General features: G+C 42.5%; 1 protein-coding gene across 1 annotated transcript in view; it reads left to right on the top strand.

Annotated features, from left to right (window-relative positions):
• Window positions 1-18,153, top strand: part of KCNH1 (potassium voltage-gated channel subfamily H member 1) — a 449,532-nt gene extending 431,379 nt beyond the window's left edge. The window contains exon 11 of the mRNA XM_040430377.1: window positions 15,768-18,153. Coding sequence (XP_040286311.1) covers window positions 15,768-16,616 — 849 coding nt within the window. The 3' untranslated portion in view covers window positions 16,617-18,153. The remainder of the gene's footprint in view (window positions 1-15,767) is intronic.
• The last annotated feature ends 9,593 nt before the right edge of the window (window positions 18,154-27,746 follow it).

Here is a 27,746-nt window from a genome sequence, read left to right as displayed (position 1 = left end):
GAGCGTAGAGCTACGGTACTTTCCTGCCTGAATTCTGTATATTACAAGCCTATGAATTGCTAATCATCCTATATTTAATACATGTTCATTTCAAGTGATTTACCCACAATGTTCTGGAGCACTTTGATCTGTCCCCTATAGTGGTTAGTTACAACCCCGCACATCTTTGTACTTTTTTTTTTTTTTTTTCAGGGGAAAATTCTTCAAAGCCGCCCTGTCAGCTGCCAGTTGTAGCAGACCCTTTATTCCGGGTCTCAGAAGAGTTCAGAGGAAGCGCGGCAGAGTAAATACAATTACCAGTCACTGGCGGAGCTTGGACTTGACATATAGCAGTAGTAAAAGTGCATAGCCAGGAGATACTAAAATGAAACATAGTTTTATAGTTTTCGAATATACTTTTATTATCAATCCTTCATGGGTTTTCAAGATGACTTCTTGCGTTTTTCTTGATTGTAGCGCCCCCTGCTGTTTCTCCTGTGATCGAAATTGCGGTCCACCTTCTCCTGCATTCAGAGTTGGACTAACATGCTCAGTATCTGCAGTACCCCAGACATGGGGGTACTAACATAGTGTTTTTTGTATATGATGTGTTTTGTACTGTTTGTTTCCTGGCCATTGCTACCAGCAAAGAATGGATGGCAAAGGTTGGCAGGAAAAGGGTTAACCAACCTGTTCCTCCCCTCTTGGTAGAAATGGGCTGGTCAAGAAGCAGAGGGGAGAGGAAGCAAATGGCAGAGCTCCTGCTCCTGATTTCTCCAGTGAGAACGACTCCAAATTGTCCTCAAGTAAAGCCTTGAGAGTCCAGAGAGCAAAGTAACCTGCAACTTCTGCATCTACAGACAGTGCTGTAAGGTGAGGGATTACAGCCAAGCCACCCATCACCAGACAACCACTAGGCTAGTACCACCTAAGTGCAGAATTGCCACCAACCAGTCTCAATATCCTTGCTGCTGCTAGAGAAGGATTGCACTTAAAGCCTGTTGCTGCTGTATGTATTTCAAGTTCTACATTGCACCAAAAAAGACTTTGTTACGTTGTAACTCTGGCCTTTTTCTTCGGTTCTATAATTCCACCGCACCGATCCCCAGAGACCAATGGCCTGAGGGAGCACACCGTGACACAACACTTCACCAGGGCCATTACCACTCCAATCTTCTACACCGGCTTCTCAGGGGGGTCGCTTCATATCTTCCCTGCTCCCTTCTCCCCTCAGTGCCAGAGTAGTGATCCCATAGTAAAACGGTACAGACACCATTCATTCATTCATGCCTACTTCTAAATTCATAGAAATATATAGCCATATTTCTCTCTAGCCAGCGGGGAGGGGAATTGTGGGGGCACCTTATACCATATATATCTTTTGGGCTGTATGTGAGAGACAATTTGCTGTGCAGGGGAGGAAAGGGTTAACAAGAAGTAATTGCAGTGCATCCATGGAGATGCCGATGCTTGATTGTGTCATGTGGGCTGCTGTCTGCCCCAAAGAAAGGGAAGTAAGTCCTACAGATAGGTGAGTAAAAAAAAGAGTTTAAAATTCATGGGATAACCACTTTAAGGGAGCATTTACATTTATAGTAAGGGGTCAACCCTTGGTGGGACAGGGAAGGAAGAGGCTAAACAAATTTGTGGTGGGTTGCGCCTACTCTTCTAGATCATTTATTGCCCGTCCTGTATAGCGGGCTGTCTTCTTTTCTTAACACCCTCTAGGAAGAAGAGAGGTTTTTGTCTCACTGTTCACCTTTGTTTTGCTTGATGTATGTGGCATTATTTGTTCTTTTTGCAGTAAAAAAATTAAATAATATATATATATTTATATCAAACCTTTGAGAGTGGTTCCGGTATGGATGTGAAGGTGCAAAGAAGTGTGTATGTGTTTCCATTCACAGCTGGTGGTTCATCGTTATGTAATGATGGTTTAATTAGGCCATTGGGCATCTCATGAGTTTGGGTTCCTGTATATGGGGGTTTTGACCCCATGGAGAATTTTTGGCTTGCATGTCTCTTAATATCAATAAATAGCGTGAGTAACACTGGAATCTGCATGCTTAGATTAGTTAAGAGGTGGGCCAGAGAGATAAAAAAATATTTTTTTTAAAAAAGGCATCAAAAGCATTACTCACCTCACTGATTATCCGGTTACCGCCATTCTCCACTTACTGGTGTTAACTGACACACCGAAAATGGCTGGAGATGCCTGCTCAGCCAATCACTGAACACAGCAGTGACCCACCTCAGCCAGTTTTTTGCTGAGCGGGTATTTCAAGCCATTTCCTATGTGCTGAGACTGGATCAGGAATCCGAAGCCAACTGGGACCCAGTAAACATTGGAACAGCAGCAACAGGGAATCAGTGAGGTGAGTAATGCTTCTTTATTTTTTTTTAACACATTCTACCCTTTTTTAAAAAAAAAATAAAAAAATTTATTCTGCAGGTTAACTCCTTTAAGGTCAGGACAATGTCAGCTAAAAAAGCCACCACAATTTTCCACTGCAGCATCTTGCATGGCCTAGGATAAGTCATCAATATTGGATCGGCAGGGACACGATATCCCGCCCCCTAGCTACTGCAGTGCTGCGTCCGCTGAATTGAATGGGAACATTGCTGCAGTTCAGAAGAAACCCTATAAGAAGAAACGCTATAAATTGTATTAGAAAATCACACTTACTCCATAGTGGGTTGTAGATCAGATGAGGGGCAGACACAAACGTTCCTACTGTGAGATACGCTGTGCGCTCTGCGCTAATCAGATGTCACCCCCTGCTGCTCCCCTCCACGCACACATTCATACTATTTCAGAGAAACAATAGGGAGAATGTATTAATTAGTCTTAATAAATGTATTAATTAGTCTCATTAAGAAAACTTGCTGTCGTTTGATGCACCACAATTATTAAGAAGTGCGTGTGCAGTGACCCAGCAGACCACTGCTAACAGCTAATCTGATGCTAAAGAGTTAATGTGATTTAGGGCTCATGCACACAAACCTATTTTCTTTCCGTGTCTGTTTCTTTGTTGACCGTATGTGGAACCATTAATTTTATAGGTCCGCAAAAAAAAAAAACCGAAGTTACTCCATGTGTATTCCGTTTCCTCATGTCCGTATGTCCCTTCCGCAAAAAAATAGAACATGTCCTATTATGGTCTGCACAACAGACAAGGATAGAAATGTTCTCTTAGGGGCCAGCTGTTCCGTTCCGCAAAATATGGAATGCACACGGACGTCATCTGTATTTTTTGCGGATCTGTGTTTTGTGGAGCACATAAAAAATACATAAGGTCCTGTGCATGAGCCTTAAGTAGTCTCTTCATTCCTTTATGTACTACAACTCCCATCATCTATTCAGAGTCTGTTTATTATAACCAAACGGGCCTGGTGGACTCCACCATCATCCGCCAGCCCCTCCTGTAATTTTACAAACATAGGGCTCATGCACATGACCGTACAGATTTTGCGGTCCACAAAACATGGATCCGCCCCTCCAAAAAAAATGGATGACATCAGTGTGACATCTGTGTTGCATCCGTTTTCTTTTGCGGAACCATTGTAACAATCCCTGTCATTGTGTGCCAAATGGAGAAGAATCTGACATGTTTTATTTTTTTGTGAAACGGACATGAGGACATATGGACGCGGAATGCACACGGAGTAATTTCAGTTTTTTTTAGCGGCCCAATTGAAATCATTGGTCCAGCATACGGGCCGCAAAAAAACAGGAATGGAAACGGACAAAAAATATGTTTGTGTGCATGAGCCCATATTCTCACATTTACAGCCAATATTTTATTGCTGCAATCTATCTAAAATGCAAATCAATTTAAAAAAAAATCTGTTCATTTTGTGTATGCAGCTCCCATGCAAACCTATGTGTCTCCCTGATCATAAACCACAAACAAATTTGAATCTGGCCTCATGCACACGGCGTGCCATCTCATACCAGTAGGTAGCCTCTGTAGATTCACACTTGTCAGCATATTATAATGATATTTGCCCCATCTCCATATGTGCCGCCAAACTAGAGAAAAGGGCCTTTTTATGCCGTGCAAATAAGCCCTTAGGTGCCATGAGGGCGTTGCAGAAATGGTTTTTTTTTACAGTAGAAATCAATGTATAAAGTTATTACCTGAAGTCTCACGAGACTTCGCGAAGTAATAACTTTGTTTCATCCGAAGTCGATTCGCTCATCCCTACTTTTCACAAATAAAATTAAGGGTTAACACTCTATTAGGCTCCATTCACACGTCCGCAAGTGTTGTCCGCACCCGTTCCGCAATTGTGTGGAACGGGTGCGGACAGCATCCGCATTTCCGGAGCGCGGCCCCCATCTTCCGATCCGCAGCTCCAGAAAAAAATAGAGCATGTCCCATTCTTGTCTGCAATTGCACTACGGATCCGCAATGCACTACGGACGTGTGAATGGACCCTTAACCCGAACGCTGAGAAAAAACGCAGATCATTCTTTTCCCTTCATAAAATCCAATGATCTTCGCTGTAAAACTTACAACATGGTTTCAAAAGCATCCACAATGCATCTGTAAAGGAAGCGTCTTCCGTGTTCATCCTGCATGGGAGGAAGGCATATCAAATGGTATGGGGCCCAAACACTCAGGGGCCCGTGTCCACCAAGAGGTGGAGGGCAGTTGTGGACAGAACCGAGGATGAGCGTCCGGTAGATTGTACGGGGCCCATTTCTTGTACGGGGCCCATTTCTAGTTCTGCTATGTACACCCATGGTTTCTTGCCCTTCCCCTGCTGTGTGCATTTTCCTTCATCCCACTGCTTGCAATATTCCTGTGCTGTGACATCACTGTGTGCATTATACCTGTATGGTGACATCATCATGTGTCTAATTTCCATGCTGTGATGTCTCCATGTGGATGGTGCATTATTCTGTGCTATTATATTATCCCTGTCCAGTGACATGGCTGTGAGCATTACTCTTGTGCTCGGACCTGTAAAATAGCCCCTAATTAAAGGTGTTTTTCATGATTTTTCCATAGTTTAGGCCATTAATATTTTATCGGTGGGGATCTGACCCTTGGGACCCACACCAGTCAGTACAATAAAAAGGCTGATGTCTTCCCGCAAGCATAATGTCCCCGTCATTGTATTCATCTGAATGTCCATATGGAAGGCTGTGCCTCCTACTCCAATTCAGTTGATGAGGGGCCTTTAATATTTTAGTCCCAGAAAACCCCTTTAAGCGAAGCTCTATAATTAGCAAATGTAAAATCCAGCATTCTCTGTAAAGTATCAGTGTAATATTTTATCCATTTCTATTATTTGTCAGTCGCTTTTTACTCTTGGCGGTGTTGGAAAATCTGTTCCTACCTGGAAACCATCATCAGGCAGCTGTTGGCTGATCTGTTAGCGGGATGGTGCTGTGAAATGGCTGGGAGTGGACTATTTCTATGTCATTGACACCTGCAGGGTGAGCTAGCCATATTTATAATAAGCATTTTGACAGTTTCCAAGTAACAAACTGGTAAACAAATAAAAACTGTCTAAACAGATAATGGAAATTTATCATAAAGCTCCTAGATTTTACATTTTCTTACAAGACGTGATGAGGGAGCCAAAGAGGGAACCAAGTTAAAGTTTTTTAAGTTTTTTAACTGACTTATCCTTTGTATCGGACATCAGTATCCTACCGGTGGGGGTCAGACACCCGGGACCCCCGCCGATCAGTTGATTGAGAAGGTAGCGGCGCTCATAATAGCACCACAGCGCCGTCCATTGTATAGTGGCCGTGCTTGGTATCACAGCTCAGCCCCATTCACTTCAATGCTATGTGACCAATGAACAATGCTGTGCTTTCTTTCTTTTTTTAACAATACATTTTTATTGAAAGTTTTAGTAAGTACGTAGGTAACGGGTGACACATTTCCCGAATAAACTCCGGGAGTATTAAGTTTAAAGTACAATTAAGCACAGAATAACATCAGAACAAATTGAAACAAAACAGTTGATCTGCGGGGGTCCCAGATGTCGGACCCCCATCTATCAGATACTGATGACCTATTCAGAGTTAATAAAATCTCCAAAAAACACTTTTAAGGAATCAGATTCATAGAAGGGTCCTATTGATGAATGACAGCAAGCAGAGATCTTTAAAGAGGATGATAAAGTATGTTAGAAAAATTGTATGATTTTTATTATTTAATAAATAACCTTGTATTCAATGTGATATCCGCGGATCATGATCGATCGATCCTCATGATTTTCTAGAAATTTCTCAGATTATTTCATCAGGGCTCTCCATTCCACCTTCCCCTCCCGTCTTGTTGATCTGACCAATACTCATTAATTGGTAATGCAAAGCAATTAAGATTTTTCCAATCACCTATAATCAGCATAAGCACCATCATCCCCTAGTCACTCCGGAGTGTGCAGCCGCTGCTCCCATGCAGTTATCCTTCTGCTTCTTCTGGGGATTTAAGCCTATTTATTGCATCCGTGATTTTTGCGGCCTGGACAGTGAAGAACCAGCAGCAGTTTTTCGATTATTAGCTAACCTTACCCGAGAACTATCCTGCCTTAACATTCCTTTCCATTCCTGCCTTAACATTTTTGAATATCGACTCTTCGCTGAAATCAGTTGCCAGTATTCATATAGCTTTCTATGCAATGCTACATACTAGGAGCTATCAGTTACTGTGACTCTCCAGCTGTTGCAATACTACAACTCCCATTATGCTCTCCACAGACCCCCCAGGTCGTGGCAAAAATGACAATTTCCAGCCTGCGTGTCCAAGCAGCTTGAGAACCACAGGTTGGATACCTCTTTGTTACTGGAAAAATTATAACAACCAATATTTTGGCAATTACAGCCTCACAGCTGTCACCTACTTTAAAGGGGTTTTCTATCCTCTAGGTAGGTCATCAGTCTCTAATTAGTGGGGTCCGACACCTGGGACCCCCGCCGATTAGCTGTTTGAGAAAGCTAAGGGACAACCCTTTAAACTTACCGGAATACAGTCGTTCTGGAGATCCTCTGGTCTTCTCTAGATTATAGCTGAAGCCTGAGCGGGTCATGCCAACCAATAATGTCATGACTTTCTTGGGAGTTTGTATAGAAAATATTCTGCTTCAAACTACTGGTGATGTGTTGGTGACCACACATAATAGACAGAATATCAATGGCCACCAATGCAGTGGGTCAACGACAGAGAGAAGGGGTGAATATGCAATAGTTCTGCTCTCACCTTGATATCTTCAGCAGCATATCATAAAAATGTGAAAAATATGGTCTATTCATTAACTAGCAATAACAAGTACAGCCAAAAATCATGATGGAGACCAACCTTGGACATTTACACACAGTGCGGATCACCTTTAGGTCCCTGTGTTTGTAGGAACAGGAGAACCCCCTGGGTGTACGATGGGTGATTGACTGCCATATGCAGCTTTCACCCATCTCTCCCAGCATTATATACTCTAAATGAGACCTAATAACTTCATTAACATGAATTCAGGCGAGAGGTCTGGCCTGCGTATATCATTTGTATGCAAATTGCTTGAGCATGATAATTTTGTATAAGAAATGTACTAGGATAAAAGGCATGCAAAAGTGACTGCTGCGTCCGGATGTGTAGATTATTCCCATCTCTTTCTTTAATTATATTTTTACTTACTGTAAACAGACTGAGATTTTGCAGGAAGAACATTCATTATTATAAAATAATTATTGCAGCTTGCAAAAAATAACATTAAAAACTAGACATTTATTTCAAGTAGGGCTGCAGTGAACGATTATTTCAGTAATCAAGTTTTATATTGATTATTTTTACGATAAATCGAGTAATCTAGTAAGAAAAAATGAATTAATAGACTGTTTTCCTTTATAAAAACTCATCAGACCCCCTGCCATCAGTCCCCAACACCCTTCGTTCCCCCCTGTGCGATCAGCCCAAGTGCATCAGTTCCCCCCCACCCGTGCCATCAGCTCCGTTCCCCAGTGCCTTCAGCTCTCCCCCACCCCAGTGCTTTCAGCTCCACTCCCCCAGTGCCATCAGCCCCTCCATGCCATCCATTGCCATGTCCCCCACTCCCCCAGTGCCATCAGATCAGCCTCTCCATGTCCCCCAGTGCCATCAGATCAGCCCCTCCATGTCCCCCAGTGCCATCAGATCAGCCCCTCCATGTCCCCCAGTGCCATCAGATCAGCCCCTCCATGTCCCCCAGTGCCATCAGATCAGCCCCTCCATGTCCCCCAGTGCCATCAGATCAGCCTCTCCATGTTCCCCACTCCCTCAGTGCCATCAGATCAGCCCCTCCATGTCCCCCACTCTCCCAGTGCCACCAGATCAGCCCCTCCATGTCCCCCACTCCCCCAGATCAGCCCCTCTATGTCCCCCACTCCTCCAGTGCCACCACATCAACCCCTCCATGTCCCCCACTCCCCCAGTGCCATCAGATCAGCCTCTCCATGTCCCCCAGTGCCATCAGATCAGCCCCTCCATGTCCCCCAGTGCCATCAGATCAGCCCCTCCATGTCCCCCACTGCCATCAGATCAGCTCCTCCATGTCCCCCAGTGCCATCAGATCAGCCCCTCCATGTCCCCCACTGCCATCAGTCAGCCCCTCCATGTCCCCCACTGCCATCAGATCAGCCCCTCCATGTCCCCCAGTGCCATCAGATCAGCCCCTCCATGTCCCCCACTGCCATCAGATCAGCCCCTCCATGTCCCCCACTCCCATCTGCCCCTCCATGCCATCCATTGCCGGCTGTCCCACTTTAGTGCCATGTCCCCAGCACCAGTGAAATAAAATACTTACCTTTCCTGTAGGGGCGCCGCTCCACAGCTCCTTACTCTTCTTCTCTGCGCGCTGCACTGGATCCTGAAGTCACACAGCGTCGGGTCATAGTACGCGCTTACGTGCACTATGACCTGACGATGTGTCAGGATCCAGTGCAGCACGGTATGGGCCAGCGGGTGACCACGGAGCGGTAAGTAATAGCAAGCGCTTCACTCCCGCTCCGTGGTCACATGACACAGAATCCTCGATGCAAAAAATTTGCATAGAGGAATTTTTTTGTGTCTAATTACTCGATTCAATCGAGTAATCATTTCAGCCCTAATTTCAAGTATTTCGAAAAGGGAACAAAGTCATTAGTTGTGCGCCTTCTCCACCGTAAAGTTTCTTCAAGACACGTCAATGTGTCCTCCACAGTCCGGTATGATCTTTCTAAAGCCACTTCTACCCAAAGTATCCGAAATTAGAGCTTAGGCCACAATAACCATGCATGGACTACGAGAAGAAGGGAACAAGACTAAAGCTGACCATACATATTAGGCCTCATGCACACGACCGTGGTGTGTTTTGCGGTCCGCAAATCGCAGATCCGCAAAACACGTATGGCGTCCGTGCGCCTTCCGCAATTTGCGGAACGGCACGGACAGCCTTCCATATAAATGCCTATACTTCTCCGCAAAGCGCGGACAAGAATAGGACATGTTATATTTTTTTAGCGGGGCCACGGAACAGAGCAACGGATGCGGACAGCACACGGAGTGCTGTCCGCATCTTTTGCGGCCCCATTAAAGTGAATGGGTCTGCATCCGAGCCACCAAAACAACGGCTGGGATGCGGACCCAAACAACGGCCGTGTGCATGAGGCCTTAGAGAATGGATGTCAGCTGAACCCACCAATTTTGTCTGGACAGGGCAACCATCTAATGTGTATGGGGGAGCCTCCTGATTCTTCTCTAAGGGCACTTGTTGGGGGGATATGGATCAGGCTGTTTGATTTCAACATGCCTAATATTTTTAGTCTTGGGGAGATAAGCTGGCTGGCAACAGCTTATTCCCATCTCTGCATTCACAATACATGCACACTTGGCCCATGTGTATGGGGCAGTCAAAAGAAATAGTAGTGGGTCAACCGCTAAAATGTTTGGTCAACTTTAGGCTTTTGCTACCTACTTTGTATTTGGGTAACGTCGATTTTTGCAGTTGACGGGAATTAAAAAATAAATAAAATAAATGTGCACTGCAGATGAGCAATTATCTTAGAATGCAGTTTGGAATCAATTCACAGAATATTTTAGAAAATTCAATTCAGGTACAAGTTGAGTTTACCCAAATCAAAGGTACTATTAGAGGCAGAGAGACTAACAGATGTAACACTCCTCTAGGAATAAGTAATGTAATTCCGCATTCCAGCATGTCATCTGTAGGAGAGAGGCCTTGGTCGGGATCCGGGGGATACTATTTCTTGCCTAGTATGTGTGGTGAGTGTTGTTGGCCAAGCAACACTCTTCTAAGCTTCTGGGGAAAAAAGGATATGAAAATTAGCCTTCTTTCTAAAAGGTAAAGACAGCTAAGCCTCTGATGCCAGGGTTAATAGCAAATGGGGTATGGTGTGATTATTGTATTGAGAGCGTTGTGGTCCTTTTTTTATTTACTACTGGATGCAGCAGTGTGTTGTATATTAAAATGAATTACGAGGTATTGCTAATTGAATAATTGGAGTAAATTGATACAAAATATATATATTTTTTAACTTTATTTAGAAACAAAGGTGTGGCTGACAAATACAGTATATTTCTATGTATATTTAAACATACCTTATTGTGTTTCATAGATCGGTTTTCCCTTATTTTGTATCCATTAAGCCTTAAAAACCCCAAAAATAAGGGGGCAAAGGGAATTAAAACTTAACTTTTACTCATGCTACAATAAAAATCATGCTACACCAAATAGACATACAAATCACAGTTATGTAAATCACCTAAACTGTAACAGATTATAGCACACTACACAGTATTAGCGGGCCCATAGAAAACAATAGAAGGTTGAAAAAGGGAACAATCTCACCAGTCCAGACATGGTATGTCCATAGGGAGATGTGGATCATTCACGAACCCCAACAACAAAGTGGTGCCCTGGTGTGCTCACTTGGTTACGTTATCTGTATACAGCTGGGAGGGTTCAGATATTCTTAGTTGCAGAGCAGGCAAGCGGGCGGGTGGCTCTTAATTTCTTGCGTCAAGATGGCAACAGGAACAACTAGCTCTATATTACCCTGCAGTAAGGGGAGGGGACTAGAAGTGCCCTACCTATCTATGTAGAGCACTCGCCCCGAAAGGGGCGACCCTGTCCAGATACCTGTCCCTAGGCCCGGGCAAAATCCCTAATGTACCCTAAATGAAAGTTCCCGACGTGCCACGTTTCGTTTGGATAACTCTTCAGGGGAAACGGACAATCTTAGGGTATGCTGTGTACGCTGAATACACCAAAATACTGAGTACATCAAACAAAAAATGGGGCCTAAAAATAGGGAAAAAGATACAAACAAAACTTATGGGGATAAATGGGAAAAATTATTCCACAATAATCCCATTGTTCAGTGGAGCCACATGGGAGGTAAAGATGCCCTGCAGTGAAAGAGGGCTTCAAGTATACAATATAATAACTAGCCTGCCAGTGGGTAGGGATTGTATGACTGAGCTCCCAGTATGGCGCTCGGGGCGATGAATTTGAAGGCCGCTTCGCGCCTATTACAGGTGATCAAATCACGTGACCCGCCTGCTACGCACCCAGGAACGCAGACGCATGAAGTGCTGCATCCCGTGGAGCGCAGTGGCGGTCACGTAGGGCGGAACTCGTACAATAATGGGGCGGCACAAATGCCTAGCAACCGGAGACGCCCAGATGTATACAGATAACATACCCAAGTGAGCACATCAGGGCACCATTTTTTTGTTGGGGTTCGTGAATGATCCACATCTCCCTATGGACCTACTACGTCTGTGGACTGGTGAGATTGTTCTCTTTTTCACCCTTCCATCGTTTTCTATGGGCCCGCTAATACTGTCTAGTGTGCCATAATCTGTTACAGGGTGATTATTTACATAACTGTGATTTGTATGTCTATTTGGTGTAGCATGATTTTTATTGTAGCATGAGTAAAAGTTTTAATTCACTTGGCCCCCTTCTTTTTGGGGTTTCTGTAGTTCAATTTTGATTTGGGAGTTGTGGGGATTCGCTCTGGTAGGCAGGTTAGCGGATGCAGTATAGAGACAACAACAAAGTCTTTGAATTAAACAGTTGAGTGTTTATTCACACATTAAGTAAATGACAAAACTAAAAGTCTGCTTCAAGGAAAACAGTCACCTTGTGATTCTGGTGTTCGTTCACACCATTCGGCAAAGAAGAAGTCCTTGGACAAAGCCGAATCCACCTGCTTTCAAACAAACAAGGTAGCAGGCCTTAATCCAGGCCCAAACTCCCAGGTCCCAACACAGAGACTGACAGAGCTCCACTGTCAGAGAGGAGTAATCCACTCACAGCTGACACTGCTGACTGGGTTTTTAATAGGCCAGTCAAGACCCGGCCTGGAACGTGGGGAGTAGTCACCCACCCATCACTTTGGCTACTCCCAGTAAGAGCTGCCCTGGATCAGCTATACAGCCATACTAAAATAGCAAAGTGTCAATCAGCATTAGCTGCCGCTGACACCTGAAAATACCGGCTCTTACTTCACCGAGGCCAGGAACCTCGGTGACACATACCTTTCATCAATGACGGACCCTTGCGCCCTCCTACAGAGTACATAGGAGAGACACTATTGGTCTCCCTCTTATTTACTACTAATCGTGGTAGCTTCAAACGATTCAAAAATGGTTTTTCATAAAGATTTTTCCCTGGTGACTGCTTTTTCTTAACAAGAATTTTTATCTATTGCAATGTTTGTGCTTCACAGATCAGTTTCCCACAATTTCTTCATCTACTAAGCTTCTGGTGGTAGCCTCAAACTGTTCACAAATGTTTGGCTGCCAGAGAGGCCTTGGTTTGAGTACTATTTCTCCTTATAGAGAGCGCTGAGCACGCATATTTTAAGCCAGTCAATGTTTCTCAGGATTTCTGGGAAAACGCTATGCAAATGAGCATATTTGACATTGCGGGCATCAGAGACTTAGCTGTCTTTTCCTTTTGAAAGGAAAACTAATTTGCATATATTTTTCCCAGAAACTCAAAGGACTGTTGCCCGGCCTATAATATGCTGCCACACACATACTACACATACTAGGCACTCTGCATAAGGAAAAATAGTTTCCCCTAAATCTTAACAAATTCAGGTCGAATTCCAAATTGGACTAATCAATTTGCTGAACTATAACCTGTGCCCTTGATTTCTTTTTAGAGGGGCTGTCTCTGGATAGTTAACCAGTATCAGATTGGCGAAGAGTCAACACCCAGCACCCCCGCCAATCAGCTGTTTGACTAGAATGCAGCGCTTGTACGAACACTGTATTCTCTTCTCTGTTTACCTTAATTCCATTGTCCCCATTCGTTTCAATGGGTCGGTTCTTTCCTATTCACTTGAATAGGAGGGAACCATCCTATTGAAGTGAATGGGACGACGGTGTTGTAATTACACCTGCTCACTGCTGCAATGTTGACGATGAGCAGGTAAACAGAGAAGAGAACACAGCGTTTGTACAACCACTGCATTCTCTTCAAACAGCTGATCGGCAGGGGTGCTGGTTGTTGATCCTTCGCCGATTTGATACTGATACATTAACATAAAAAAGCAGACAGCTCCTTTAATTTCAAATTCTATATTTCCATGTCTGAGAACCAGCAAAAACATTTACATACATCTACTTGTGGATGATATTAGTTTGGACTTTTATGAGTTTAGTATTTGAGGTTTATTGCTTCCTTAAAAGCTCTTTGTAGGTTTCTGAAGGAGCTGCAGTACAATGCAGTGTAGCCTTGACTGGCTTCTAATGGGAAATATAACATGAATGCTACAATCTAACGACTGGAGAAACTCATTAATTGTAGGCATGGATGACCATTCCCTTGGCCTTTTGGGAAATAAAGTCTTGAGTACAATCTGGTAATAAACAAGAGCAACCATCCCCGTGGTCGCCAATAAGTTTACGTCCTGCATATGATTGGCAAAGCTTGTCCTTTGTAGTAGAGTGTGATAAAAGAAAGGGTATGAAATCCGTTTTCCAGAATGATACATAAGGAAGAATAAAATGCATATAAACCTGTATTACAAATTCATAGCAGTAATCCTAGGCTTTCTGGTCAGAAAAGGTTCTGTGCACAGGACAAATCTATACAAACTCTGTGAGTGCTGCCATATAGTGCCTCCATTATTCACCAATTTATACCACAACAGCAGGAAATGTGCATCTGTATAACTAAGCAAAGAAAGGTGTCCCTATGACATCTAAGATGCAGTATTACCAGTTTGTACCACATGGAACTCTAACATAATGTTTTGCATGAGCCTCTACTCCAATAATTAGATGCTATGGACACATTTGCACTGATTTTTTTTTTTTATTGTTCATTTTCTTCTTAAATGTAAAATAAAGCAACTTCCGAAATAGAGTTCAATTAAAACTTCTTATCATTTTGCAAATGTAGATTGTGTGTAAGTCCTTCACCTAGCTACTGGTGCTGCTGAATCTGGCATAAATCCCTCAGAGCTCTGTTTTTCTTTCTCTGCTCTCCTCCTCCTCCCTTCAATTAGTGTTACAGATAGCAGCAGAGAGGAGGAGGATTTTATACACAGCAGATGTACAGTATGTGGAGTGGAGGATATGGATTCAAGAAAAGCAGTTCACATAGGCTGTAGATTTAGAACAAAATAAGCATAAGGCAGTTGGCAGGAGGAAGACAGCAGCATCCTGGACACATGGATCCAGCATGGGAAGGACACTGAGTGAATTTCTTGAAATGCATTTGTGTCTGATTTGGCAAATCTTTAAAAAAAAACTCAATTTGGGTCTGAACCGATTCTTCCCTATACTTCAATTGCTCTTGTTATATAACAGTGTCTAATCTCTGGACTCATATTTTTTCTGAAAAAATTCGGAGAATAAATATCAGTCCTGAAAATTAGTGAGATAATGAGAGAGACAAAGAGAGAAAGATTTTGCATACCTTTGGTTTTCTGGGAAAGATATTCAAGTTAGCTTTCCTTCCAAAAAGCAAAGAATACTAAGCCTATCTGAAGCTAGCAGATGTAAGATACTAAAATTTGCATATATTTTGCCCTGAAACGCAGAGCAGTGTTGGCTGGACTACAATACTCCAAGCATAAGTGTTGGTCTCCCTAATGAGAAAAGGCACCCCGAAGAGTACTCCCATGGCCACGCAGCTAACCAAGGATATTTTCTCTTGAGCACTCTGGTCCTTTTGGAAGGAAAATTGGCTTCTATTTCCAGTGGAATATTATGTGTGGGTCTCCCTCTCTCATTCACCTGAAACTAATCACATGAAATACAAGTTTGTTAGGATTGGATTTTTTGGGGGAAATTCAGTTGAATTCCAAATCAATTTGTTCATTTCTAATGCATCTACTGAGAAATGTCTACAACTAGTAGCAGATTATAAGCGGAAACTTAAGGTAACTTTTATTTTACCCAAGGAGACACTAATGTATGTAGAAATTATTTTTACCATGTCAAAGGTGTCCACAGCCTTTGAAGATGACTTTCACTAAAAGCTTAAAAATGAAAGGCCACCCTCAATAATGTTGCCAAACGTGTCACCTGCCAGAATTTTAAAAGTGACAGACTTGACCTGAAGTGTAGGTGGTCCAGGTGCTAAGGCTAGCACATGACACTGTAGACCTCTTCAGCCAAGCAACTTTACGGGAGAGGTTTTAGGTCTTGTAAGGTCCCTGTGTCTTCATTTTACACAGCTGGCAGGAGACACCATCAGCAACATTTGTGAAAGTTCAAATTTATCTATTGTCGGCATTACTGAGACTGACCAGCATTGCCTCTGTTTTTCAGATAGTGTTTCGGAAGATAAGTGATGTCAAAAGAGAGGAAGAAGAATGGATGAAAAGTAAAAATGAAGCCCCTCTGATCCTCCCTCCTGACCATCCAGTCCGAAGACTGTTTCAAAGGTTCCGTCAGCAGAAGGAGGCTCGTCTGGCAGCAGAACGAGGAGGCAGAGACCTTAACGAACGAGATCTAGAGAAAGGCAATATACTGGTGGAGCATTCTGCTCGCAACACAATAAAAGCCAGCCTTGTTACCGTCACCGAAAGCCCTGCTACTCCAGTATCTTACCAAACAGCGTCTACCTCTGGTGTGTCAGACCGAGCTAAGCTCCACGCTCCAGTATCTGAAATCACTGGAGGTAAAGTGGCCGGGGAGTTGGTGAAAAGGAAAGGGTGGGCAAGGTTTAGAGATGCATGTGGGAAAGGGGAGGATTGGAACAAAGTGTCTAAAGCAGAGTCTATGGAAATATTACCTGACAGAACTAAACCCCCAGGGGAGGCCACATTAAAGAAGACAGATTCCTGTGACAGTGGTATTACAAAAAGTGATTTACGTTTAGACAGTGTTGGGGAGACTAAGAGCCCACAGGATCGAAGTCCAGTGCAGGCCGAAGTTAAACACACTTTTTATCCCATTCCAGAACAGACTCTGCAAGCTACAGTTTTAGAGGTGAAGCATGAGTTAAAGGAAGACATAAAAGCTTTGAATACAAAAATCACAAATATCGAAAAACAGCTCGCCGAAATACTAAGAATATTAGCCTCAAGAAGGTGCTCCCAGTCACCACAAGAGATCTTTGAAATATCTCGGCCCCAGTCTCCAGAATCAGAAAGAGATATATTTGGATCCAGCTAGAACAAACTGAGGACAATAGAGTCATTGTAAACATGCCCAGACCACCATGTTTCCAGCACTGCCTCCCATATGGTTTTATACTCTATGGAGGGTAGAAGGATCTCCAACCTTCTGCAAGCTGAGCATGTTCTTGGGCGAACATGAACTACATCTCCAAGGTGGGCGACCGACGTGTAAAAGTTATGACATGGGTGGTATTGATTCATTCTATATCTGGATGGACTTGCCCAATACCATGTGAATTTTGCACATGTACCTAGAAGCAAGAAGAGGACAAGACCCGGGACACAGATGATGGTGGTTGTATTTATCTCAACCTTTGAAATAGAATTATTAATTACTAACTTTACAACCGACTGAGGAGAGAGGGGCCGACGCACCTTCATATCAGAGAATTGGGAAGTTTGGATATTTCTTCCCAAAAAAAGCATGCCTTATGTGACTGAATTTCACCCTTGTCCAGTTGGAGGGATGGACAAGACGGCCTGTATGACTGAATGAAACATCTGTCATTGCTGCAGCCTTTATAAAAGCTTGCTACCCACTGAATGTCACAATATATCCATGACATTGTGCTCCTTAGGTTCCCTCATGGGGCTTTTTATTGAATAGAAAGCTGGGAAATCCCAATATATCTATTTTTATAGGTTCCCTGCTTAAGAGAAGAAATTCTGAAACGTTAGGGAAGAAACTAAATGTTTTAGGATTATAAGGTGCAGTACCTTCTTGCACCCTACAGATGTCGCTGTTTTTTTCTCTTGAATGTTTATTGAGGCTGGAATCAGAAGTAGAATTTTTAGCAATAGAATACAGCGCCATCGGCAGGTTATAGGGAACTGCATCAAAGCATAAATCTAATAGTAGGTCATGCCGTTTTGACTGACGAGTCTTCCAATGTGCTAATTGTATAATAACTGACCAAATGGATAGTGTTATAAGTGAGCATGAGAACATTTTTGGGGTATATACTGCACGTTTTGTTATATTAAAAGAACACTCCAGACAAAAATTTATACACTGAGTTAAATCTGTGGTTGGTAAATTTGGGGCATTTAATCCCTGCCCCCAAACACACACAGGACCACCCACTTATGGGCAGAGCTTACACAAGCTCTGCCCCTTTCCTGCCCAGGATAGCCTGAATTTGCTGGGACTGTCTCTGAAAATTAGGAACAGTCCTTGCAAGTTTTGGATTGTTGGCAACTATAGAATAGGGCCTGAGAGGGTGGAGCATGATTCAGGAAATCAAATAATATCCGTAGGTCAAGCACCCCCCCCCCCCCCTTCCTTCCCCCAAGGGATCTCACAGACTGGAGTGTTCTTTTAACAACCTAGTACTAGTAATCTTTGGGTTACTACGAGTTGTAGCGTGCTGTCATCCTTCATTACTCCCCAGTGCTGTTGTTTCAGCTTTTAGATGTGTAACATATTGTGACATTCAGGTGGTATTTTTATGATCCATCATCATTAACTTTTTTGAAAAGATGCTTATATTTTGATATCTTACGTTCCTAAGTGAAAGAAGCACTCCCACAAAATTTTTTATTCTATGACCTGCTAGAAAGGTACATGATGTAACCTGTAGTGAAGGTAATCTTCTTACTAGTGACTGTATTTGCGAGTTATAACCTCCCTTCTGATCCTCACCTTTGCCATGTGACCAGCACTCTGATCTCCAACTGACACAGTATCTTACATGTGGACAGGAAGTCAGTTTCTCTATGTATTCCTATGGGAGCCTCAATGTCAGTCTCATCGATATGAATAGAAAAGAAACTGACTTACTGTCCTATGTCAGCTGGAGATCAAAGTGTTGGTCACATGACACAGCTGAGGCTCAGCAGGGAGGTTATAACTCACAAATACAGTCACTGGTAAGAAGATTACCTTCACTACAGATTACATCGAGTGCCTGTCTAAGGGTACTTTCACACTAGCGTTATTCTTATCCGTCCTAGGGGCTCAATAATGGAAAAAACGCTTCCGTTTTATCCTAATGCATTCTGAATGGAAAGTTTGCCGTTCAGTATGCATTAGGATGTCTTCAGTTCAGTCCTTCTTACGGTATTTGGCTGAAAAAATACCGCAGCATGCTGCAGTATTTTCTCCGGCCAAAATTCCGGAACACTTGCCAGAACGCTGGATCCGGCATTAATTTACATTTAAATGTATTAATGCCGGATCAGGTACCTAGTGTTCTGGCAAAACGGATCCGGTTTCCCATTCTGCGCATGTGCAGACTATTAAAAATGCAAAAATAAATAAATACTGGATCCGTTTTTTCGGATGACACCGGAGAGACGGATCCGGAATTTCAATTCATTTGTCAGACGGATCCGCATTCAGATCCGTTTACAAATGATATCCGTTTGCATATGGATTTCCAGATCCGGCAGGCAGTTCCGGCAACGGAACTGCCTGACGGATCCTCACAACGCAGGTGTGAAAGTACCCTAACAGGTATGAGAATAAAAAAAATTTGTGGTAGTGCTAATTTAATGCACGCCACTAGGTCTCATGTGTCAGCACTGCCGAAAAAAAGAAAACCCGGCCTTGTTGCCCATAGCAACCCATCCGAGCTCAACTTTCATTTCTTAAACTGCACTCCGGTTGCTATAGGCAGCAAGGCCAGATTTTGTTCCTTTTAAGTCAGTTTTGATCACTTTGCCTACGTTCTAGAGTTCGGTACATATCCAGATCTGTCTATATTTGTCATATATAGTATATAATAGAGATATATTGCATATGGGCCTCAATATATGGGGGCAGACTTATGAAAACGGTCTAAAAGTAAAACTTCCTTTTTTGCTCATAGCAACCAGTCACAGCGCCGCGTTCAAGAGCATTATAAAAATAAATTGATGGGTTGCTATGGGCAACAAAGATGGAATTATTTTTTTTAGACAGTTTCACAGATCTCCCCTTTAGTTGGTCATGTCACCTAGAGTCCCGCTGGTTGGTGATGATACCACTAAAATAGTAAAAAATATATATAAATAGTATAATATATTGTTCTAAATTAGCGGTCCCCAACATGGGGCTCTCCGGCCATGACGAAACTACAACTCCCAGTTGCTGGTTGCCATGGTGTGCTGGGAGTCATAGTTTTACCACGACTGGAGTGCCCCAGGCTGAGGACAACGGATTTTTCTATCAGGGATATGAAATGTGTTTTGCACAGATTAAAGTAGCCAGTACTGTAAAGTCTATAATCATTACACGAAGCCTTTGACCTGACAGCGCAGTGTGACAAATCGGAAGCCGGAGACGGAAAGTTCTACTTGATATAAATTATTTCCACTGCCGTCCAATAGATGCTGCAGGGATGTGAAGGACGACACGACAAATGTTGAGCCTCATTGTGCTTGGCAAGTGGTTTTACTTTACTGGGGAGAGGAGCTTTACCCGTTGGCTTTCAATCAATGGAATTGCTTTTCTTTGACATCTGCTCCTTTCTTCTCCAGAAGACCACCTTGTGTTTCCTCGGAATAACGATTTCTATTAGCTGATGGCGCTGTCCACGATATTGCATCTTCCACAACTTCCTCCTGCAGAGATTTCCATCTTGGGGTTTTCTCTGTTCCCTAGTAATTGCTCCAGTAGATTCATGTACACATTACGCGTCCAGGTATGGTTAGGGATAGGTCGGCTGCTGGTTTATTGGGTCAGAGTTTATTTTGTGTATATTCTTTTCTTTATAGAATTATCATTATTTAAGAATATACCAAAGATCACCTAGGTTATTTCTTTGTTTGGCCTCTTTAAAATGGACACATTCTTGTCTGTCTGTCTATTTACTTATCTCTATATCTATCTGTCTATCTAATTATCTGTTATCTATTTCTCTAATATCTATCTATCGATCTATCTAACTAACTAATATCTATCTATCGATCTATCTAACTAACTAATATCTATCGATCTATCTAACTAACTAACTAATATCTATCTATCGATCTAACTAACTAATATCTATCTATCGATCTATCTAACTAACTAATATCTATCTATCTCATATCTATCTTTCTATCTATTCATCTATCTATCTATCTATCTATCTATCTACCTTTCTAGCTAATATCTATCTATCTCTATCTGTCTATACATTCTTCTTTCTATCTGTCCCATTACGTGACTAATAAGGCACTATTCGAAAAAACTGTGAAAAACGGGTTGACACCCTTCCTAAGACGGTCACGTGAGATGTACATGGTCCATTCTATCACATTTCTTTGTATTCAGTAAATTACAACAAGCAAGCAAACCACTGTATTTCAATCAGAATAAAAGATATAAAATAGTTACGGCCGCATATTGGTTTATAGACCTTGTTTGAGTCACTTTATATATTTGTGCATCAGGCACCAAAAATTAGATTGTAAGCTCTATGGGGCAGGAACTCACAGTGCCTGAAAATATTTTATTACAGCACTATTCAAAAGTAAATCTATTGTTGAGACTGTATATAATTGTAAATCTCCTGTATAAATCTGTATGGCTATATATTTCTGTAGGGAGATCATATATTGAGGTTTCTGGCCAGTCCGAGCTTGCAATATGCCATTTTTTAGTGCAGGGACTTTAAGTGGCTTTTTATGAAATACCAAACTGATATTTCTTGTGCCGTTAAGGCAGCGTGTATCACGTCCCAGAAATGTATGTCTCATTTTCATGTCTTTTTATTGAGGAATAGAAGACTTGAATATTACGCATTTGTATTGTATTCCCTAGTTCCTGTTTGTGTGGTGTTAAGGTCTTGTCTTAAAAATTGTATTTTTCCTGTATGTGTGTTACTCTTCACAGTCTGACCAATGGGCGTTTGACAAATTTACATTTTTTTTCTTTAAAATATTCTGTTGCTGCTCAGCCCATCAATGTCTCTCCTTTAACGAGTCTTCTCTGAATCCAAAATGACAAAAGATGGATTCATGTGAACATCTATAGTTGATACAATCAAGTCATAATGAGCATTTGGCCAATCTGTACCAAGGCTAATTACCTACCATAGGATTTGATTCACAATGGTGGAGCTCAAGAGCACACAACAGTTGGCACCCAAAGCCTCACCTGTCTACCGTTATCCTTAGACCCACTTCTTTCACATCTGAGTCTTGGCTTCATAATAGAGGCCAGGATCCTGTGCTAGATCCCTCTTATGACAAACCCTATTGATTTATAATGAGGTCTGTTGAGGTTCAATTGTAGGCTCCGTTATTTTGATGGCATTAATAGCTCTTCATGGTTTACTATACTTGTCATACAATGAGACAAAACTGCCAACTATGTGTACATAGCCTTAGTTATTTTAGAATATTTTTTTTCTCAATTCCATTGTCCCATTGCTATCAACATAAGACTTAAGGATGACATACATGAGCCACCCCTTAGATTATGCTTCCTTTAGGCTTAGGTCTACTGTGTCAAATAAAGAATCTAGCCCTATTGATTGTACTAAACCTTTGGACTTAAACCTTTAATCTTTAAACCACCAGGTATTACTGTTGCAGTATCAGCTAGTACTGTTCTGCTATCAGATAGTACTGTTCTATCAGGTAGTACTGTTCCAGTATCAGCTAGAACTGTTCCAGTATCTGCGAGTGCTGTTCCATTATCAGCGAGTGCTGTTCCAGTGTAAGCGAGTGCTGTTCCAGTGTAAGCGAGTGCTGTTCCAGTGTAAGCGAGTGCTGTTCCAGTGTAAGCGAGTGCTGTTCCTGTGTAAGCGAGTGCTGTTCCAGTATCAACTAGTACTGTTCCATTATCAACTAGTACTGATCCAGTATCAGTTAGTGCTGTACCAGTATCAACTAGTACTGTTCCATTATCAACTAGTACTGTTCCAGTATCATCTAGTACTGTTCCAGTAACAGCTAGCACTGTTCCAGTATCCGCTAGCGCTGTTCCAGTATCAGCTAGCGCTGTTCCAGTATCAGCTAGCGCTGCTCCAGTATCAGCTAGCGCTGTTCCAGTATCAGCTAGCGCTGTTCCAGTATCAGCTAGCGCTGTTCCAGTATCAGCTAGCGCTGTTCCAGTATCACTTAGTGAAGTTCTAGTATCAAGTAGTACTGTTCCAGTATCAAGTAGTACTGTTCCAGTACTTAATACAGTCATACTTGATATATCTTCAGAATTCCCCTTTTCTTGCTAAAGAGCACAAAACCAACATCATATTGGTAAAATATAAAATCCTGACTGCCTGCAGCCATCACTAGGGGGAGTGTAGGAGCGTACCGCTTACTGTTTTATTGCACAGTTTAGTGTATAAACAGTATGCAGTAAGCACCTACACTCCCCCTAGTGGTGGCTGCAAAGTCAGGATTTTGTCATTTAAAGATATGACTATGCAGAGGATTTACAGGACAGGGACTGGAAGACCTCAGGAGGGAGCCAGGGAGCCAAACATAACATTGGGGAGCAAGTGAGCTGGAAATTTAAAGGGGTTGGCCCATTTTAGACATTGATGGCATATCGCTAGGATATGCCATCAATGTCAGGTAAGTGCAGGTCCCACCTCTGGTACCTGCTCCTATCTAGAGAACGGGGCTCTCGAAGTGAAAGAAAGTACACTGAGCAAGCAAGGCTTTCTCTACGTATACCTCTAAGGGGCTGCCGAATATAGCAGAGCCAGCACTTGGCTATTTTCTGAACTCCCGCTGCGGCGAACTGTGGATGGCTGGGCATGCACGGCTGCTCTCTGTTCACTTTGGGAGTCCTGTTCTGGAGATAGCTGCAGCTCACACATCTGGGACCTGCTCCTATCTGACATTGATGGCATATCCTAGTGATATGCCATCAATGTCAGGTAGGAGCAGGTTCCAGATGGGCCAATCCCTTTAAAAGTAGTGCAAAAACTCAGCTTTGTAAGGATATGTTAGAAGAATAGTTCACTTTCAACCACCTTTGTCAGCTGCTTCCTGACACTGAGTCACACAACCTATTTTTACAACATGGAGTTACTTTTGATTCATTTGCTTCTAATAAAATGTCATAAAATGGACACTGTTAATTAAAATCCACACTATATCTTAGACATCCTGAGTCTTGCATTGCGCCGCTCGGAAGCCTACATAAATCTCAGCAGAAAGACTTTTGCAATAAAAATGCAGTATTTTGCCGTAAGATTTTTTGGTGAGTGATGGGTTCAAGTCAGTGATTCATCTATTGAGTTCTTGAAGAACAGTCTCACTCTTTACAGCCACCGCCTGGAGTAAAAGTAGTTCTATAGGAAAAGAAATGTCAGAATCCTTTGACTAATGACGGCGCATGGAAAGTAATTTCATCTACGTATCGTTTTATTTTCCTTAGTTGATATTTGAGATAGAATTATGATGTTTTAAAGTTGAGACAACATCAATTCAGTCAACATAACTGATTATAACTGGTGGCTTATGTCTTAGTTTTCTAGCTTTTTTTAGTCAATGATGATGAAAGTCAATCTTTCAGTCTAGCGTAGTCAATTCTGTGTCCAAATGAACCCACCCTGCCTCCATTATTGATGTATCTCCAAGAGGCTTTATAGTCCTAGAACTTCCAGTGGTGTAAAGTGCCGTGAATTGGGATGATCCAACATGCACCTACCTACTGGACATGGTGCTTCCATACTTAATGATGTTATGCCTATTAAAATATGTCATTTATTACATTTATGGAAAGACATTGACCCATCCTAGTGAGAACTTACCACGGGGCCTTTGAAGAGAAGGAGCCAACCCTAGTTGGAAAATCTCTTCAACGTGGTTCCCCAATTGCGATATCTTATGAACCAGAGTTTCTCCAAAATGTAGCTCCCACTATGGTGGCCGGGCATTTGAATGGGCACCATATAATACTACCTATGTCTAGAAGGAAATGACTGGCCCCATGGAGCTGATTCCATGAGGTCACATAAGGCAATCAGTTGGCTTCACTCTAAGTGGGGATTGTCCAGATTGGCACAGATCCTTTAAGCAACCATATCTTATGCAAATATTATTAATTTATTAAAGTAAACTGATTTTCATTACATGTCTGATCTGAATAAAATGTACAATGCCTAGTGACTGTGTAGTATATAGGAATAGTGTAAAGTGTAGGTGTGACAGTATGCAAAAATTTTGATTGGGAAAACTTAGTTATGAGAGAGGTTAGAATAACCTACAGTGGGAACACAAGGTGAAATGTAAAGGAACAGCTCAGCGACATGTGTAGGACGTCCTGCGGCCACATGTGCTCCTGTCATGGCAAGGCTTTTAACTCGTATTTTGCAGCAGGAAGGGTTTCCCAAGAATGTCTCCACCAGATTACAACATGCCCTTAGCTGCCCAGACGCCAGATATATCGTCAAGCCAGCATTTATGGGACCAGCTTGGACGCTGGCTTCAGCAACCTTAGTGTGTGCAGGATCTATAGGCCCAGCTGTAACATCTGGGGGCAAATGTGCTGTAGAATTCCAGGAACCTGTATACCTACAGTACATACCTAACTGTATCTCATATTGAATACAGGCTAGAGGCCGTATCTCATCTTATATCCAGGCTAGAGGCCGTATCTCATCTTATATCCAGGCTAGAGGCCGTATCTCATCTTATATCCAGGCTAAAGGCTGTATCTCATCTTATATCCAGGCTAGAGGCTGTATCTCATCTTGTTTCCAGGCTAGAGGCTGTATCTTATCTTGTATCCAGGCTAGAGGCTGTATCTCATCTTGTGTCCAGGCTAGAGGCCGTATCTCATCTTGTGTCCAGGCTAGAGGCCGTATCTCATCTTGTGTCCAGGCTAGAGGCCGCATCTCATCTTGTATCCAGGCTAGAAGCCGTAGTTCATCTTGTATCCAGGCTAGAAGCCGTAGTTCATCTTGTATCCAGGCTAGAGGCCGTATCTCATCTTGTATCCAGGCTAGAAGCCGTAGATCATCTTGTATCCAGGCTAGAGGCGCCCAACAGGGTTCTAGAGCCTCCTTTTTAATTGTACAGGTTTCCCAATAAACTTTTCCTTTCACAATAATATTGTAATCACTTCCATATATCACCACTACAGTCACACACAGAAAGTTTAATTTGATTCCAACAAATCCTCCTTGGTGCGTTATGTTTTTTGTAAATGAGTGTAATTTTTTTTTAGTCACTCCTTGTATTCTACTTCCTGTCTGGGCTCTTTAACTTTCTCGCTTAGACAATTCACTCTGACCAGAGAGGAGAAGATAATAAGTGACTCAATTAGGGCGTCACACATTACACTGATAATGCAATGCTCTTCTGTGGCCATCTTTATCTAGGCCTATCAATAGAGCTGTCATACTGTCAACCCAATTCTACACCTACTATTATCATAAGTATTACCCTTCATATAACGTCTACACCTCACAGCAGGATTATCTGTCTATTTAGGAGGTCTTATCATTTGTGTCGACTGCTACAGAAGGATAATATTTTGAATTTAATTGTCGATGGTATAGTGCTGCCGAAATAAAAAAGAAAAACAGGCAAAAATTCCCAAAAATTGCTTTCTATGAATATTGAGTTTTAAAAAAATTCCCTTTCTGATGGAAGTGTCCCTTTAAAAAGTAGATTTCAGTCGATGGTTCTTGAGCTGAAATTGAAAGAGAGAGGAAGTGATATCCAGAGAAAAGGGGCAGCTCTAGAGAAGTCTTTTATGAGCAGTTATATTGAAGCCTATGGGGCAGGTTTACTATGAATGGCATTACTAATGCATGTCTTAGGCTGAGTTCACATCACGTTTTTGTCTTACGTTTAAGGCTACTTTCACACTCGTGTTTGGCGCAGATCCGTTTGTATTATCTTTAACATAGCCAAAACAGATCCGTCTGGAACACCATTGAAAGTCAATGGAGGACGGATCAGTTTTCTATTGTGCCATATTGTGTCAGTGAAAATAGATCCGTTCCCATTGACTTACATTGTGTGTCAGGATGGATCCGTTTGGCTCAGTTTCGTTAGACGGCCAAAGCGGAATGGAGGCGGAACGGAGCCAAACTGATGCATTCTGAGCGGATCCTTTTCCATTCAGAATGCATTAGAATGCAAACTGATCTGTTTTGGACCGCATGTGAGAGCCCTGAAGGGATCTTACAAACGAAAAGCCAAAACGTGAGTGTGAAAGTAGCCTAACATATACTTTGAGAAAAAAATGATGCGACAAAGTATAGGACATGTCCTATCTTTTGGCCACACGGATGAGGAAGCACATGCAGCCCATAGGACATGTCTTAAACTTCAACCCAACTGGCGGACTATGGACCCATTAAAGTCAATGGTCTGCACCGTCATGTGGCGTGCACAAGGCCGGTATCCGTGTTTTCCGGATCCTTGGTTTGCAGACCGCAAAACACTTACGGTCTTGTGAATGCCGCCTTTATCTGTAGGGCCACAGCTGGTCACACCCCTCCTCCTAAGTCTACCCAATTTTTGCCACTTTTTAAAAGTCGCCAAGTATGGCGTACCTATGGCGTGGATTGAATTTAGAGAAAAGCAAACGTGCAGATGAGGTCAGACCCTCCATGTATCATAAGTATCCAATCTATTATTGAATCATTGACAATAACCACAGGCTACATGCATCACAATTCACAACTAAAAGCATAAAAGTAACATAAAATCATGAAAACATGAAGATCACTTTATGAAATATATCAGATTTTGACAATTTTCAAGGCTTTCTATGGACAAGTAACTCACTATAGGCTATGTACACATTGGCAAACATTTTTTTGCTCAAATAATGTAAAATAAAAGAAGAAGCGATGTTACAAATAATCTAAACAGAAAAAATATGTTACCATTCTGTATCTATTGTTCCTGTGTATCTCTGTGTGTAGTCGGATGCTGCACTTCTTTTCACTCGCCTTCTCACCTACCGTCTGTAGGGTGACATAAAGGGACGAAGTTCGAAGACAGTAACACATAACTGCAGGATCAGAGCCCTAGAGTATGGGCACAAACAAAGGTATTTTCTGACTCCCGACTCCCGCTGATCAGCTCTTTCAAGGGGCCACAGCTCCTTCCTAGTATAGCACCAAGCACAGCGCCGCCGCCATACATTGCATAGTGGCCGCGCAGGGGCAGACTGGGAGCGTGAAGTGTCCCTAGAGAAAAAAAAAACGAAAAGTGGCCCTATGTTGTAAGCGGGTCCGAATTG

This window comes from Bufo bufo, chromosome 4, assembly GCF_905171765.1.
Source record: "Bufo bufo chromosome 4, aBufBuf1.1, whole genome shotgun sequence".
Classification (NCBI taxonomy): domain Eukaryota; kingdom Metazoa; phylum Chordata; class Amphibia; order Anura; family Bufonidae; genus Bufo; species Bufo bufo.
This window is presented reverse-complemented; position numbering and strand designations above follow the sequence as displayed.